The 15,738-nt window shown below is 31.9% G+C and overlaps 1 protein-coding gene across 1 annotated transcript; it reads right to left on the reverse strand.

The window, feature by feature from the left end:
- Positions 1-5,511: 5,511 nt before the first annotated feature.
- On the reverse strand, positions 5,512-13,467 carry LOC125870900 (uncharacterized). The gene is made up of 9 exons (XM_049551449.1): positions 13,392-13,467; positions 11,938-12,887; positions 10,537-11,170; positions 10,344-10,427; positions 8,313-8,510; positions 6,937-7,022; positions 6,466-6,565; positions 6,114-6,212; positions 5,512-6,029 (listed from the first exon to the last, which is right to left on the reverse strand). Exons 2-9 carry the CDS (start codon positions 12,882-12,884, stop codon positions 5,967-5,969), a joined length of 2,211 nt encoding a protein of 736 aa, XP_049407406.1. The 5' UTR covers positions 12,885-12,887; positions 13,392-13,467; the 3' UTR covers positions 5,512-5,966.
- Positions 13,468-15,738: the final 2,271 nt, after the last annotated feature.

Genomic DNA, 15,738 nt, shown 5'->3' on the forward strand with positions numbered 1-15,738 from the left:
CTATTTACTTATAATAGAATATTTGTCTCAATAACTCTATTTTTATTGTCTTCATTTTCTATAATTAATTTCTTTATTAGTGTAAGAATGTACAAATATAACTCCTATTATGTTACAGAATTTATTATATTGAATGTAATATTTATTTAAAACGTGAAATATACTTTTTAATATTTTTGTGTTTAAGCCAAGCAAAATTAAAAGAAATAGGAATTTGTATGTGTAATTTTTTTGAATCTTTTTTGCATTGTTAATTCTCTTTTTTGTTCTGTTTTATGTTTATTTTTGAATTTATTTTCTTATATTCTTTTGTTTTCCCATTATAAGTTGTCCCAAAAAGTAACTGGATATCTGAACTTAAATATAATAATATATTAAGATATGGAAACTAACTAATTAAGATTATTATTTTTCATCATTTAAATATGTAAACTTATTTTTATTTAAAATGCTTTGTGTACAACTTGGTAGTGCCGTGTTCGTCCTCTAAAGTGTCACTCTTAATAAGGAGTAGTATAGTAGTATTTTTTAATGTTTTATCGTAACGATAAATAGGGTTAATGAGAAATAGTTTTTTTATCTCTAAAGTAGAAGAGATGAGATCTCTTTGCACTTTACCATCTACAGATTCTACTTTATAAGACTACACTAAATATATTTATTATTGTTGTTGTTCACTATCACAAACAGAGATCTTTGCTACCGTGAACCAATTAAAAAATTGTGTTAAGTCCCCACGCGTCTATAAACTTGGTCCAATCTGATTGGCTATTCAATATCTTTCACTTTTGTATAAATACCTATACTATAGTTCTTTCTCATCAAACCACATCTACTATTTAGGCAAATTTTATTTTCTTGATTTGCCTACCACTGATTTCTTCCATTGCTTTCTAAATTTTTATTTAAATCTCTGTATGGTTATACATTTTTTCTTTTTAATGGTTTTCAAATTTTGTCATCTGATAGTGAAGAATTTATCGTTCAAATTTCTTTATTGTTGAAATTTTGTTGTCTGTAATCACCATTTGTTTTTTAGGGTTGTTTTGAATTTAAAACAAAAGGGTAAAATCTAAATGGGTCTACAATACAATTCCTAGAAATTCAACTTGAAAAATTATGTTAAAAATGGAAAATAAAAACTGAAATAAATTTAATTGAGAGTTATCCTCCGTCTGTTCCATTTTATGTGACACTTTTTATTTTTCGAGAATCAAATAGTTTAAGTTTGACCGAAAATTTGCGCATGGTATCTTCAATTTTTTAAAAATGAAATTTATATATTTGTAAACTACGTAAATATCAAAGTATTATAAGTCACAATAATTAATAATTCAAAATATTTTAAAGATTTATAAAAAATTTAATATCAAAGATTAACTAAAGAAAGAGTAAAAGGGGAGAATGGAAAGTAGAAAAAAAGGGGAAAAAACGAATATATAGAGAGAATCTGAGGAAAAAAGTCAGAAAAGTAATTCTTCATGTGGGTTGTTGTATATGTAAAAAGACATGTGTACAATTAATGAGACACAATTAATTTTATAGTATAATTTCAAATGCTTTGTGTACAACTTGGTAGTGCCGTGTTCATCCTTTAAAGTGTCAACTCTATTAAGGAGTAAAATGAGTAATAATAATAATTCTAATAAGGAGTAATGAGTAATAATAATAATTGCAATATTAGTCCTTGTAAGTAATGAGTAATAATAATAATTGCAATGTTAGTTCTTGTAAGTAATGAGTAATAATAATAATTGCAATGTTAGTCCTTGTAATTGTCATTTATAAAAGTTAATGTATAATTCTTTTTGCACGTTGTACAACTAATTTAATGCAGTCAAAAGTTAATGTACAAAATTCTATGCATGTTGTACAACTAATTTAATGCAGTGTTAGTCCTCCTAAGACTAATTTCTAAATAAGAGTAATATATATTGAAATGTGAGGCTTGTTTCAATGCCTTAAAGGCATAAAAGTGCTGATGTTAGCACTTACTCAGACCCACACGTCCCATCAATAATATTTAGTACTATTCTTTTTTTTGGTAGACATATTTAGTATTCATTTGTAGTTATTTTAGGCTTTCTTTGTTATTGTGTTTGAGATCATGTAGAATAAAATTAACTAATAAAATTTAATATTTCATATTTCATTACTAAGGCTAAATTTAAATGATAATATGATTGTTCATTACTAATATTTAAAAATAGTATTAAAAAATTATCGACACTCAAAATTCTATTAATGTCACATAAATTAGATAGAAGAAATAACATATATTATTTAAAGTTTACATAAAAAAGTACTATAAATTATTGAATTCAAATATTGAAAAATCATATTAAAAAATGATTAACTCTTTAAATTCTATTGTGCCACATAAATTAAGATAAAAGAAGAAACATATGTTATTTATAAAAATGATGTTAAAAGCACAATAATACTGTAAGTCACAATAATTAGCAACTTAATTTAAAAAAATATATATATACAACACTTAGCTGCCTCTTCAAATTTCATTTCTATCACATTAATTGACCATTAATTCTGCACTTTTTTCCTTTTAATTTTGTCTTACATTTTAGCCTGTTATATATTTGAAAATTACAGTAATAATACTTTAAATCACAATAAGTAATAAGTTAAAATATTTAAAATTAATATAAAAAAATCATTTGACTTTCAAAATTCTATGTGTGACACATAAAATGGGTTAGAGGAAATGAAATATATTATTTGACAATGACGTAAAAAGTATATAAATCACAATAATTAACAACTTTGAAATTTAAAAGACGTAAACAAAATTGACTAACTCTCGAAATTATATCAATACCACATAAATTGGGACATGAGAAGTAACAAAAATTATTTAAAAATTACGTAAAAGGTACTACAAATTATAATAATTAACAATTTAAAATATTTAAAAGACATAAAAATGATTAATTTTTGAAATTATATCTATGCCGCATAAATTACTTCAAAATCGCTTAAAAAAATTATAAATCACAGTAATTAATAACTTAAAATATTTTTAAAAATCATATAAAATTTTGAATAACTTTTCAAGTTTCAACATGCCTGCTTGTAGCCAGGGGTAGTTTGGCAATTTAAAGTTTTTTTTTTTTTTTAAATTTGTCTTTTATCACTTTATATGTATTTAAAAATTATGTAAAAAATATTATAAATCATAATAATTAATAGCTTCAAAATATTTGAAAATATATAAAAGGATTTTGTTAACTCTCAAAATTTCATTTATACCACATAAATTGAGATAAAGAGACAGAGATATTACATAAAATATATTGTAAATCACAATAATTAATAACTTAGATATCAAAAAGAATTTATAAAAAAAAATGATTGACTTTTGAAACTTCATTTGTATCACATGATCAACACAAAAAGAGTAATATATATTATATGAAAATTACGTAAAAAATATTATAAATCACAATAATTAGCAACTTAAAAATTATGTCTCTCTCTGTCTATATATATATAAATTGGTTGACTCTAATTTATAAAAACATGTTAAGAAATTAGTTAACTTCAAATTCCACATATATCACATAAATAAATTAAAACACAAAGAATAATATATATTGGGCCCCGTACTGACACGGGATATGTATCTAGTACTTAGTAGAAGAGTCTACAAGCAGGCATGTCTTCGTCAACAGGCCTGCTTGTATGACAAGGGCATTTTCGTAACTTCCTACTTTTTCTTTCCTAAAGCCTTTGTATCCTCTTGCTTTAAGATTGTACCTTTTCTTTGTTGGACCCAAAAACCAAACAATTTCACCTAATGGCTTATATGTCCTATCAAAATATTCTTCTCTTGAATTGTGTGGGCCCAACCATTGGCTCACTTTACAATGTCGGCTCTTTATTCATTTTTCATTTAAACATTTGTATATATAGTATTTTCATTACTGTTTAGTATTTTCTTTGTATTAAATTTATTTCTCTTATTCTTTTTGTTGGTTATAGATTTAATAATAATATAAATAATATTATAAATCACAATAATTAACAACATAAATATTTAAAAATTATATAAAAAATAATCGATTGACTTTTGACATCTATTAGTACCACATAAAATTGGTAGATGATAAACATATATTATTTGAAATTGACGTAAAAAGTATTATGGATCACAATAATTAATAATTTTAAAAAAATTAAAATATATATAAAAAAATCACTTGACTCCAAAAAATCTATCAATGTCACATAACTTTAGACATGAAAAGTAACATATATTATTTGAAAATTACATTAAAAAGGTATTATAAATTACAATAATTAATAATTTAATATATTTAAAAGACAAAATAAACTTAATTTTTGAAATTCTATATATGCCACATAAATTAAAACAAAGAGAATAATATATACTATTATTTTAAAATTATATTAAAAAAATACTATAAATTACAATAATTAACAACTTAAAAATATTTTTAAAACAAAAAAATTAGTAGTAATATATATTGGGCGGACGTGTAACTAGTCTAGTATAAATAAAAGTTCTTCAAATTTGTCACTAAAAACGGAGGATAGAGAGAATTAAGTGGTGTTTGCCCAAAATCTCTTGCTTGATTCTTCATTTGCCTAAAATTCATCGTCTCAATATATTCTTTGAAGGTTTTTCCTCTCTGCATTGAGCCCAAATCCTAATTTTTTTATTTCACAGGAAATCACTCAGTTTCTATTGAAGGTAATCACTCTCCCATTTGACATGTTGACGATTTTGTTTGTTTGAGACATATTAAAGTGAAATCTAAAGTCTCCTAGTCTAGTATATATATATATATATGCCTTTATGGTCTAGGTTTATTTTTATTTATCAAAAAGAGAGATTTTGATCAAATCCAAGTCTTCCTACTGTAAATACAGAGTTTGTGTTCTTCATGGAAACCTTCATAGTGACAACATATTCAATAAAGTCTAATTAGTGGGTCTCAATAGAGTGAAATGTACATTGATCTTATTACTATCTTTATGTGTTAGGAGGGGCTTTGAGTCTAATTAGTGGGTCCAAATAGAAAGGTGTACGTTGATCTTATTACTATCTTCATGGGTTTGGAGGAGGCTCAGAGTGTGTAAGGTGAACGTAGATTTTATTACTACCTTAGTTGATTAGGAGGTTGTTTCCGATTTACTCCAAAGGTATTTAGTTTCATAATGAATTGACCCCTACTACACAAAAGTAAAGTTTGATTTTTGCATAATACATTTAACTAAAACGTTGAGATAACAATTGAGAGAAATAAACCATGAAGATGACTTCAACATTATTCCTAAATCATAATGCCTAAGTTTGAAATTTACTAAACTAAGGCAAAAAACTTAAAAACACATTGAGTAGATTTGAAAAGTAAATAATACTATTACTCACCCCAACCTATCGTTTGGAGGTCGTTAGATCATAGCTTGCTACTGAAAAAACATCGCTAGGCTAGCACAACTCACTTCACTCTTCAAGTTCCGCCCCTTGTCAGGCTCCGAATTTGTCCATCACAGGGTGGTACTGGGCTAAAAATACTCGACTTTTTCTTTGGTGATTTATGCAAAAGAGTTGATCCCTTTATAAGAGAAGCTTGGAATCAACATACTCATCAGTACATAGAGAACTAACAGTTTCATTGTCTAATGGATCCCTCCGTCCTCATTCTCTCGCGTCAAGAGTTGACAGTATTTGTCAAATCTGTTGCTATCTAATGGAATGCTATTACCATTTATCGCTAAGCATCCATGGTTGAATGGTTAATGTGCCATTCATAATTGGTGAATTCATCCAACTATTGGAACACTTAACATCAAGTATAGAGAAGTAACTGAAGAAAACCATATAGCAAAAGAGAGCACTTTGTTCTGAACAACCTTGAACATAAAGTACAAGATTTGTATCAAAATCAGGCATGTATTCCACATATCATCTCTACAGCAGATTAAGATATCGAACACTTGCAAACTGGGCATGATGTTTTTCTACTCAGCCATGGATCAATGCACTGCAGTAAGTTCAATGAATGTTAGAAATTTGGTTGCTTAACCAAACAATAAAACACTCTGAAGAAGAAAATTCAGAAGTTTACGTCTTTGTGAAACTTGTGTAAGCATGGGAGATGGCGGATAACGTCCCCTATGGTTGGAGTTTCGAGACAAACAGCACACGGTTCTTGAAGACTCTCATTCTGCAAGGAGCTAGAGAGGGTGAGCAACATGTACTTCAAGCAGCTCACAGCTTTAAGCAGCACGCAAACCAAAATCTGTACTTGCAATACTACAATTGCAATGATGTTCCTAGAGTGGATAACAGATGGATGCCCGTATGGAACACAACTGTTATGTGTACACTTGTTTGAATATTATTGGAAAACATCAAGGCGATACAAAAGCTTAATCTTAGGAGGTAAAGATTCGATACAATAAGGAGATCATGGTTACCTGAACTGTTGACTGTGGCAAGTTGTTGATTTGTCGTGAAGATGAACCACCATGTTGGTGGTTGTTCTCATCAAGGGACAATAACATTTCGTAGTCATTCCTAAACCAAATAAAGGAAAGGCATGTTAGACAGCACAGAAAAGATTGTCCAAACCAAAATAATAATGTCAAAGAGAGGTAATAGTAATACCGCCAGTATTAGGGTGGATCACATAAAACAACAAAGAAGCTTACAACTTGCAGATACTACATTCAAGAAAAAACATATCTCCCTGTAGCTACCCATACCCTTGGATCAAATTATGTTACTTGGATATAGGAGGGGAAGTCTACTAATAACACAGAAAAAATATACATTTGAGAGTTCTAAGCATTCAGTCACCAATGGCTCTATTTACATTTTAATGCAACAAAAATTAATTTCATTATCAGAAAGAACACATGAACACTGAAAAACATGATAAAACTTACTCATTGAAGTCGCGCTGCGTCTGAAGGAGGTTCCTGTCCACATCCATATTACTGAAAGCCTCTAAGGTTTCCAATATATGCATCCTCTGCAGTATTCAGAAAAGGTAAATCATACATTCTAGGTTAGTTAAAATGGACACACATTAAGCAAATATATCGTCAGCAATTAGACATTTCCCATTTCCATCATTTTGTTAAGTGATAAAATTATTAAGTTAGCTGGAAAGAGCATCTCCTTGATGCTGAAGTTCTGTTCTGAAGAAGCTGATGGTGTCTACGAAAAGAAGTATAGAACATAAAGTGCAGACCAGAAGAACCAATCAGGCCACAGGATACCCACAAGAGAGTATAAAGAGCTTCCAAAGCGAGCTTTAGGTCCAACTATAGATGTCCTCTTAACATAAAACGCATGCTGAGATTTTTTTTATAAGGACTATATAATCTAAGACTGATAGATTTAATTGCACACGTATCAGTGTTATCAAAGGCATGCTTTAAGCGCGCTTAATCCCTGAAGCGAGGCTCAAAACATGTTGAGCGCTTCGCCTCGCCTTATGTGCACTTCAGTGTCCTCATCAAGGTTCTAAGGCAAACTTTTCCTTGCCAATGAGCCTCTTATGAAGAAGTGACACTAAACAATTGATATTTCACTTTATCATAAAGTTTTTTCAATTTCTTTGGTCATAAATGTGTCATTCATGTTTATAATTATTAGTCTTGGACTAAACATATATATTGGTATTTTTTTCTCCCTTTGAGCCTTTTTTCATTAAAACCCACGCTTTATTTGCGCTTTGCGCTTAAAGCCCCCACGGACCTTAGAGCTTTTTTGCACTTTTCGCCTTTGATAATACTGGCACGTATTATCTCTAAAAGCTATATTTTGCACTGCAAGGGCAAAGTGTGAAGTTATTAGGCAATGCCAGTCACCCCTGAAAATAGTTTGTATTTGTCCATTCAAATGATCACATCTACATATCCATATGGGCCCTCTTGAAAAGACAATTCTATTCCTCTCTTACTATTTGACTGTTTATAATTCTATAGACTAGTGACTCTCAAACTGAGATTCGGATTCAATTGCTCCATTGCCAATCCTTTCCTAGCTAGTGTTGAAGACAGCTGCTCTTCCCTATTACGAAATGAGCAACCTCAATAGAATAGAAACTAAACGTCATGATGTGTAGTCTTTTTGATAAAAGTATTTTTTTTTTTTGATAAAAGATGATGTGTAGTCTTCATCAATAATTTTAAAAAAAACCCGTCACTTGTAGCCAAATGAACACAAGCAACATGTAAAATGACAAGAAACACAACTTCAGCTGACTAAATATTATATTACTGACCAAAATCATGAGAAGTGCAAGTAATAATACCATGTCCACATCCATGTTAGGAGGAAACAGTGAATTTCTTCCTCTAGATGATGAGATAGTACGAGGTTGTCCAGGGAAACTGTTCCTCAACCTTGTCATCCTATTCGAGGTAGACGCCCGAGCTTGAGAAGCTCTACGAGATATGTTGGATGCATTTCTTGGTTGCCTTCTGCGTAAGTTTGTGACCGATGATCCATTCTAAACAAAAATCCCACATCCCAAAAATTAGACGAGGAAAAAGAGAGAATTTCAGTCAGAGATCAAGGCCCAATCATTACAGAAAGAAAGCAGAATAGGAATTAAAGGCCTTTTCTCTATGCACATTTTGAAAGACATTGATATAAGATCACTCTAAAACCAGGAGTTAATGCGAAAAACTTCTTCATTAATCAGTGCTATTTAACATTTGAAAGATACATAAGATGGACAATACTAAAACACCAACAAATTAAAAGAGCAAAATGAAAACCTTAGATTTTCATATCCCTGGTCAATGCTATAGTGTCATGTTCTTCCCTACTTCTGAAAGAGCAGAAAGGAAGCTAAATCAGTTTAGAACTGATTTTATATTGGGAGGTGATTCTGAAAAGGAATTCTACTTGCCAAAGTGGTAAGCAGTGACAGCATCTAAGAAGGAAGATGGTCAAGGTGTTAACAATCTGAGTTTGCAATTGTGTAGTAATAGGTGAATATTTTATGGCTATGGAAGTTCTATAGAGAATGATAAGGTCTTTAGGTATGTTACGGGAGTATGGAAGGTCCCAGTGCACAATACCTGTAACAGATCTTGTTCGCTTGGTCAAAACCCGTAACATCCTCTCATGTTGTAGCATTATCAGAACACATTGGCACAAAACCTGTAACATATCTTTTCCCACCAAAGGAAATCCTTCCTGATCTTTAGTTTTTGCCACATACTTTTGGCTACAGCAGATGAGTGTCAAATTCATAAATGGGACATTAGATTCAGACTTCTTCTTTTTTTGGGATAAGTAGAAGAAATTATAGGATTAGAATTTGACTGGTAAACTCGGCTACTAACAGAAATGGAGAGAATGAAGGAACTTTCTTCTTAACCAGGTTCATCAATCTGGAAAAGAGAACGATGGTTACTTTTCTGTGAAGTCTTGTCACAAACTACTCATCAAGTCTGGAACCATGACCCTAGAAATACTGTAGAAAGAGAGCACCACTAAAGTAGTCAATCTGGTTTGATTGCTATGTGTGAAGCATGCCTGACGCATGCATACCAGGATGGGGAAAAGTTCCTTAATCTCTTTGGAGTGCTAGATATACTTTTGCTAGCCGGAGGGCTGAGAATCAAGAAGCAGCTCATAACACTGCGAAACACTATCCCCATAACCTCATTCTGGACAGTTCAGAGAGCAGCTAGGAACAATAGATGTTTTAACTAAGGCAGAAACACTAAGTTTCATAAAATTTAGATTTTTTTTTTTTTTTTTTTCTCAAAAAAAAAAAGTCTTTTAACTTTTTGGTGTAATCTGAAAAAATATACATATTAAGTAACAATATGGTTTAAGGTTTTTTATATAAGCAATGATGAAGTTTAAGTTCCAATTCAATTATAGTGAGTACTTTCTATTACTAAATTTCTAATTTTCATATATCACTATCTTCAGGTATATGTATTTGTTGCTTAAGCGTCGCAATGTACCCAGCCTACACTACTACTAGCTTCAAGGTTTCCCAGCAAGCAAGCCTCTAACAATGCTACACCTCGCATCTGAGAAGATAAATTAGGTTCCATATGCACCATCATAAGTACTGATATTAAAAAAAAAAGATGGTTCAATACCAATTAATGTCAAAGAAAAACCTAGTGTCCCAAGATCTATTTTAACAGGAAATTTAAAATCAGTTTCTAACTTGGAACACTGCATAGAAAAGCTTTCAAACATGAACATCATGTATAGATATCTGAATGTCAGATGACACCTAAGTGGCACATATATTACTACCAAGTGATGGAAAGTACAAGAGGAGAATAAAATGTAAGGAAAGCCAACATACAAGACCAGATAATTGGTTCTCTAATCCAGAGGAAGCACGTCGGAAATCCTCCTGCACTAAAGCCAAGGCTACATCTTCATCAATCTGTGGGGAAGAAGAGAAAAATTATCAAACATCTAAGCATGGTGTGAAGACAAGAACAGCTAAATATTGATGGACAATAACTAAAACTATTCTGCATAAAGTGTACTACCTCACCAACACCAAAGGAAGGGACCTCATTGTACAACTGTTCCTGGAGTTCCCGTGCAAGCCTTTCATCAGCATCTACTTGACTGGCTCTAGCATCTTCATTCCTACTACTGCTACACGCAACACGAGAGCCTTCATGTCTTGTGGTAGAGGAAGGACTGTCCACTACAATCACTGGCTCTACGCCTGTACCTACATGACTTTGGTTTCTTGTGGACCTTGTATTAACCCTACTTTCAGGTGAGGTAAGGCAAATGATGTCTACATCCTTAGAGACTGATGTAGAACATTCACCATGGCTGCTTGAGGCAGGTCCTTGCATTAGTCTTTTCTTAACTGTGCTTGGTGCAGTACGATGTCCATTAATTTGGCAACATTGAGGTCCAGAAGGGGGTCCCTCCGGCCCTACAGATACACCAGAAAGATGTCTAATAGAAGCTGAATCTTGACAACTAGTTGCATCCTCTCTTCTCATCACCCTACTCCCACTGGGATGAGAGACAAAGTGTGCACTATCTCTTTCTGAAGTCCTGTGCAGATTGGGCAATGACAAGTTCATGTTTGAACTGCGGTTACGCGTACTTCTCCATCCTCCTGATTCGTCAAAGCTTCTGAACACATCTCTGCTGGAATCACTGGTTTCCAATGAAAAAACTTTTGGATGAGACCTTTACCAGAGCAATAATTAATTGTTGGAGATTAATCAACAGTCAAAAGTAAAGGAACCCAGAAAGCATGCTTCTGAATTGAAAGAGAAATTTCTAGCAGGTTACTAAAAACATCACAACTCTTAACAACGTAGAATAAGAATATGCATCTCTAAATCATGAAGAATGGTGAAGAAACTAAAATTAACTAACCAAATAGCAAGTTTTTATGACATTGATAAAAAGAGGACAAAGGTAAAATAACAGCTTCACACAAACTTAGGTATGATTATGAGTACCCAGTGTAATCCCAAAAGTGGTGTCTAGGGAGGGTAGGATGCACGCAAAACTCACCCTACCTATGTGGGGTAGAGAAAGGTTGTTTCCGATAGACCCTCGGATAGAGAGGTATGCTTATGAGTAATAATGTAAAATGACTAGAATGACGTCACAATCTGAATTCAGATGCATCACTGGAGCAGATGTTTGAATCCATGCATCAATCCATAAACGGAAACAAGCTTAACTGGGTTCCATGTTGATTATCAAAGTGTAGATCCTTGGTACGGAAGTCATTAGCTTACACTATAGGACATCCTGACATGCACGCTATGCTAATATGTCATACATGATGTAAAACAGAAGTCCTTTTTCCCTATTTGAACAGCCTAGTAAATTTGATATAAACTGTTGACAGAAAAGAATGAAAGTTATCTTTCATGTGAATATATAGACAATGGTCACCAAATAAATACCTGCTAGACGTATGCATTGTGTCATGTTCTTTTGAAGGGGAAGAATGGATTACCACCCCCTTACCCTTTACTGCAGAAATACCATCTTTAGATATTATTTCTTTAGCACTATCTGAGCTTGTACCAGTGGATGATGCTGTAAGACTGGTATCAGTTAGCCCATGGATTAAAATACTGTTATCCTCCATCTCAGCTGGCTTTTTAGCCTTAGCTATGTTCATAGGGGATATACATCCATTTCGGACCAATCTTTTCTGCCCAGTTACTCTTGGTGAGTTAGCAAGAGATGTAGAACCATCCTTCCGAGCTCCAAGCTGTGCATCAATAGCAGAATCCTTTTCTCCACGAGATTTATTTAAACCAAGTTTAACTAGATCAGCAATTTCCTTTCCTTTGCTGGTACTGCTGGATGGTGTGGAAGTCATCCTGTGAAAATTAGAGTGTTCATTCATCGATCTATATTTTTCATCTCGACCAATATTCTGTACTCCAACTGCAGGAGACTTGACAAATACACGAGTCGACGACCCACTTTGCTTTGTCAGGTCTATGACAGGACGGTCTTGCTGACTTTTTGATTCAGTGATTCCATTTTTAGCAAGATGCAAGTTATGTTTCTCCTTGGAATTAGGAATTGAGGAAACCTTGAATGGAACACCATTTCTTGAAGGCAAAGAATCTCCCATACCAAAAGCTGATGATTTCGCATCGCATTCAGATTTCATGGAAATTCTTCTTGGAGGACGCATAAACAACCTTTTTCTTCCAAAACCATTATCATTAAGTTGATTCCCATTCTCAGCAGCACCATTCCCATTTACTGAATTCCCTGATGCAGACAAATCACTCTCTACATTGGCATACCTCCTCCCATTCATATCCTTAGCAGCTAATCTATTAGGGGTATCAGGAATATCCCATTGATTATCACTACTCAAATGATCCATAATCTGCACAACACAGCCGTGAACTATATCACATTAGTGGACAATCATACCGAATCAATAACTACCCCCACAGATCATATAAGGTGCAGAATCAAATCAACATATCATAATTAACAACACAAAAATAACAAACACAAGAACAATATTAATAGTGAAGTCCGGGGAGGGTAGAGTATACACAAACCGTCCACATATAACCACAAAGAGTAAATCTTTCATACACAAGATACTACTACAGATAACAAAATCACTATCTCCCAAGTCCATTAATGATCCATGTTACAATTCAGCAAAGGGTACAATTTTTTAAAAAATGAAAAATGAAAATCTGGAAATTAGAAATATTCTGCTTACCCTTAGATAAGAAAAAAGGAAAAAGATTCTTCATTTCTTCATACCCATTTCAAATAATTGTGTTTCAAGCAGAAAACAAAAACCCAAAAAGCAAATCAATGAAAAATCAATGATAACATAATCAAGAATCAAGAATTCAAGAAAAGATCAAACCTTTAATGGATAATTCACAAACCCCACAATTTTTTTAATAGAAAAACTCAATCTTGATATGAAAAAAAGCAAAGCTAGGGTTTGATTTGGGAGAAGATGGAGGTGGTGGTGTCACAGTGCCATGTCCAAACTACCCTAAGATGTTTTTGAATGACGAGAGGTAACACCAGTCGCATCTTTTGGAAAGTGTACAACACGTGCTGACGTGGATTGTTGAGAGTTCAAAGACAGTTTAAATCAGATTGTTCGTGTATTTCACGCTCTTAATGAAGCGGTGAGTGTGATGTTTGATGATTTGATTGGCTAATGTTCATTAATTACCGTGCACCGTAACACACAGAGTACAAAGTACTTAAAGGAGCGTTTGGTTGTTGGTTAGAGAGGAGTTATTTATGTATTAAAATGAGAAAAAGGTTTGAAATATATTCGAATTTTGACCGAAATTGCTGTAACGATACCAAATTTTAGAAATGACCTTTTACCCCATGCACTATTTAATAATGTATTTTAAAGGTATATATGTGCCTACGTGGACATCATAAATATTGCATAATTATAAATAGTAACGTGTCCACGTGAACACGTATATACTTTTAAAATACACTATTAAATAGTACATGGGGTAAAAGGTCCTCCATAATGTTTGGTATCATAACAACAATTTCAACCAAAATTGAACTATTTTTCAGACCCTTTTCCCTATTAAAATTAGCATAATTTTATGTATATTATTTGGTTATAAAAATAAGTAAAAATGATCGTCACGTAGAATCTAGCATAATATAAATATTATAATGTCTGGTTAGTTTTTTTTATTTTTCATTTAAAATATAGTATTTTACTACAGAAAGGGTTAAAATTACCCTTAAATCATTTGAAATAGCTTAAATATACCCTTACACTATATTTCAGATCAAATTGCCCTTCCCGTCTAACTATTGGACCAAGAGTGCCCTTCTGTTTAACAGTTAGACGGAAAGGGCACTCTTGGTCCAATAGTTAGACGGGAAGGGCATTTTTTTTTATCTAAAATATAATTTAAGGGTATATTTAAGTTATTTTGAATAGTTTAAGGATAGTTTTGACCATTTTCCAATATTACTATAATTTATTTATTTTTGTAAAATTAATATATATAAAAGTTATGCGAGAATTTATGTTTATGAACGTAGAAGACGATATAACTAATACATGAATAAATTTTACATGATAGATTTTTGTATTATTAATACATGCATAACTCTAATCAACAATCAGATGTTGTTTCATTGCTAGTTAAAAAGGAAATTATTCATATATTAAAATAAGACAACAATAACAATAACATATCTAATGTAATCTCATATCTAATGTAATTTTCGATAGAATCTCGATAAGTAAAGCATTTCAACAAAAAACACAAGTAAGTAAAGTAAATATAATAACAAAAAGCGGTCATGATAAAAAACAGTGAAGAAGATGACAATAATGATGACAAAATAATACGATAACTGAAGAAAAGGAAACAATAAGTAATACTTAAATCTAAGAATAAGATACTTGGAGAGTAATAATAATAACAATACTAAATGAAAAATTAGACAACGTTCAGCTTACTAGCATTCTACCTTTTGTGAAAGGTTGTGACCTTTCCGAAGGGTTGTAATTTTTCAAAGGGTTGTGACCTTTCTGATAAGGCATAATAAATATATGGTCACACTACCCTTTGTTGTCTATAAATAGAGGATTTCCTCTTATTTTTCAACAAGGAAAAAACCAATTATCTGGACCTTTTTTTCTACTACAAAATCTAGTGTTCCAAGTGTACTTTACTGCCGTTGAGTGGTTAACTGACACCCTGATCGGTGAATAAGATCATTCTATCCTGGGAGAATATATTTCATTAACCTCGGGTACTTGAGGGGAATAATTTCCTTAAGGGGACACCGTGCATTCAGTGGGCTCGATTTTCTTCTTTGAGAAAAATATTTTGTATATTGTTTCTAATTTGTTTCTGATCTATTTTCTCTACTGATTTTAATTTTCTAGTTTTGAAAATACTCTTTAAACTTTGTTATTTCTTACCAAGTTCTTCAAAGTTTTTGTTCCGAGTATCTTAAGAATATAAGATGAACAACAGATTTTCCAAAACGGAAGAAAATTTTGTCATTTATGCAAATGATTATCCCACATTTCATCAAAAAACTCTCAAAATGATATTCAACTATTCCATTCCCTCCAAAAAGTAGGATTAATATGCCTACATCATCAAAAGTGTATCTTTGGCCAAAAAATCTCAATCAAGTCCCCCTCGTGATGAGGAAGATTAACATCTCAAGTTTAAATCCTGAATCAACGTCTAAATTCT

The sequence above is a fragment of the Solanum stenotomum genome, chromosome 7 (genome assembly GCF_019186545.1).
Source record: "Solanum stenotomum isolate F172 chromosome 7, ASM1918654v1, whole genome shotgun sequence".
NCBI lineage: Eukaryota > Viridiplantae > Streptophyta > Magnoliopsida > Solanales > Solanaceae > Solanum > Solanum stenotomum.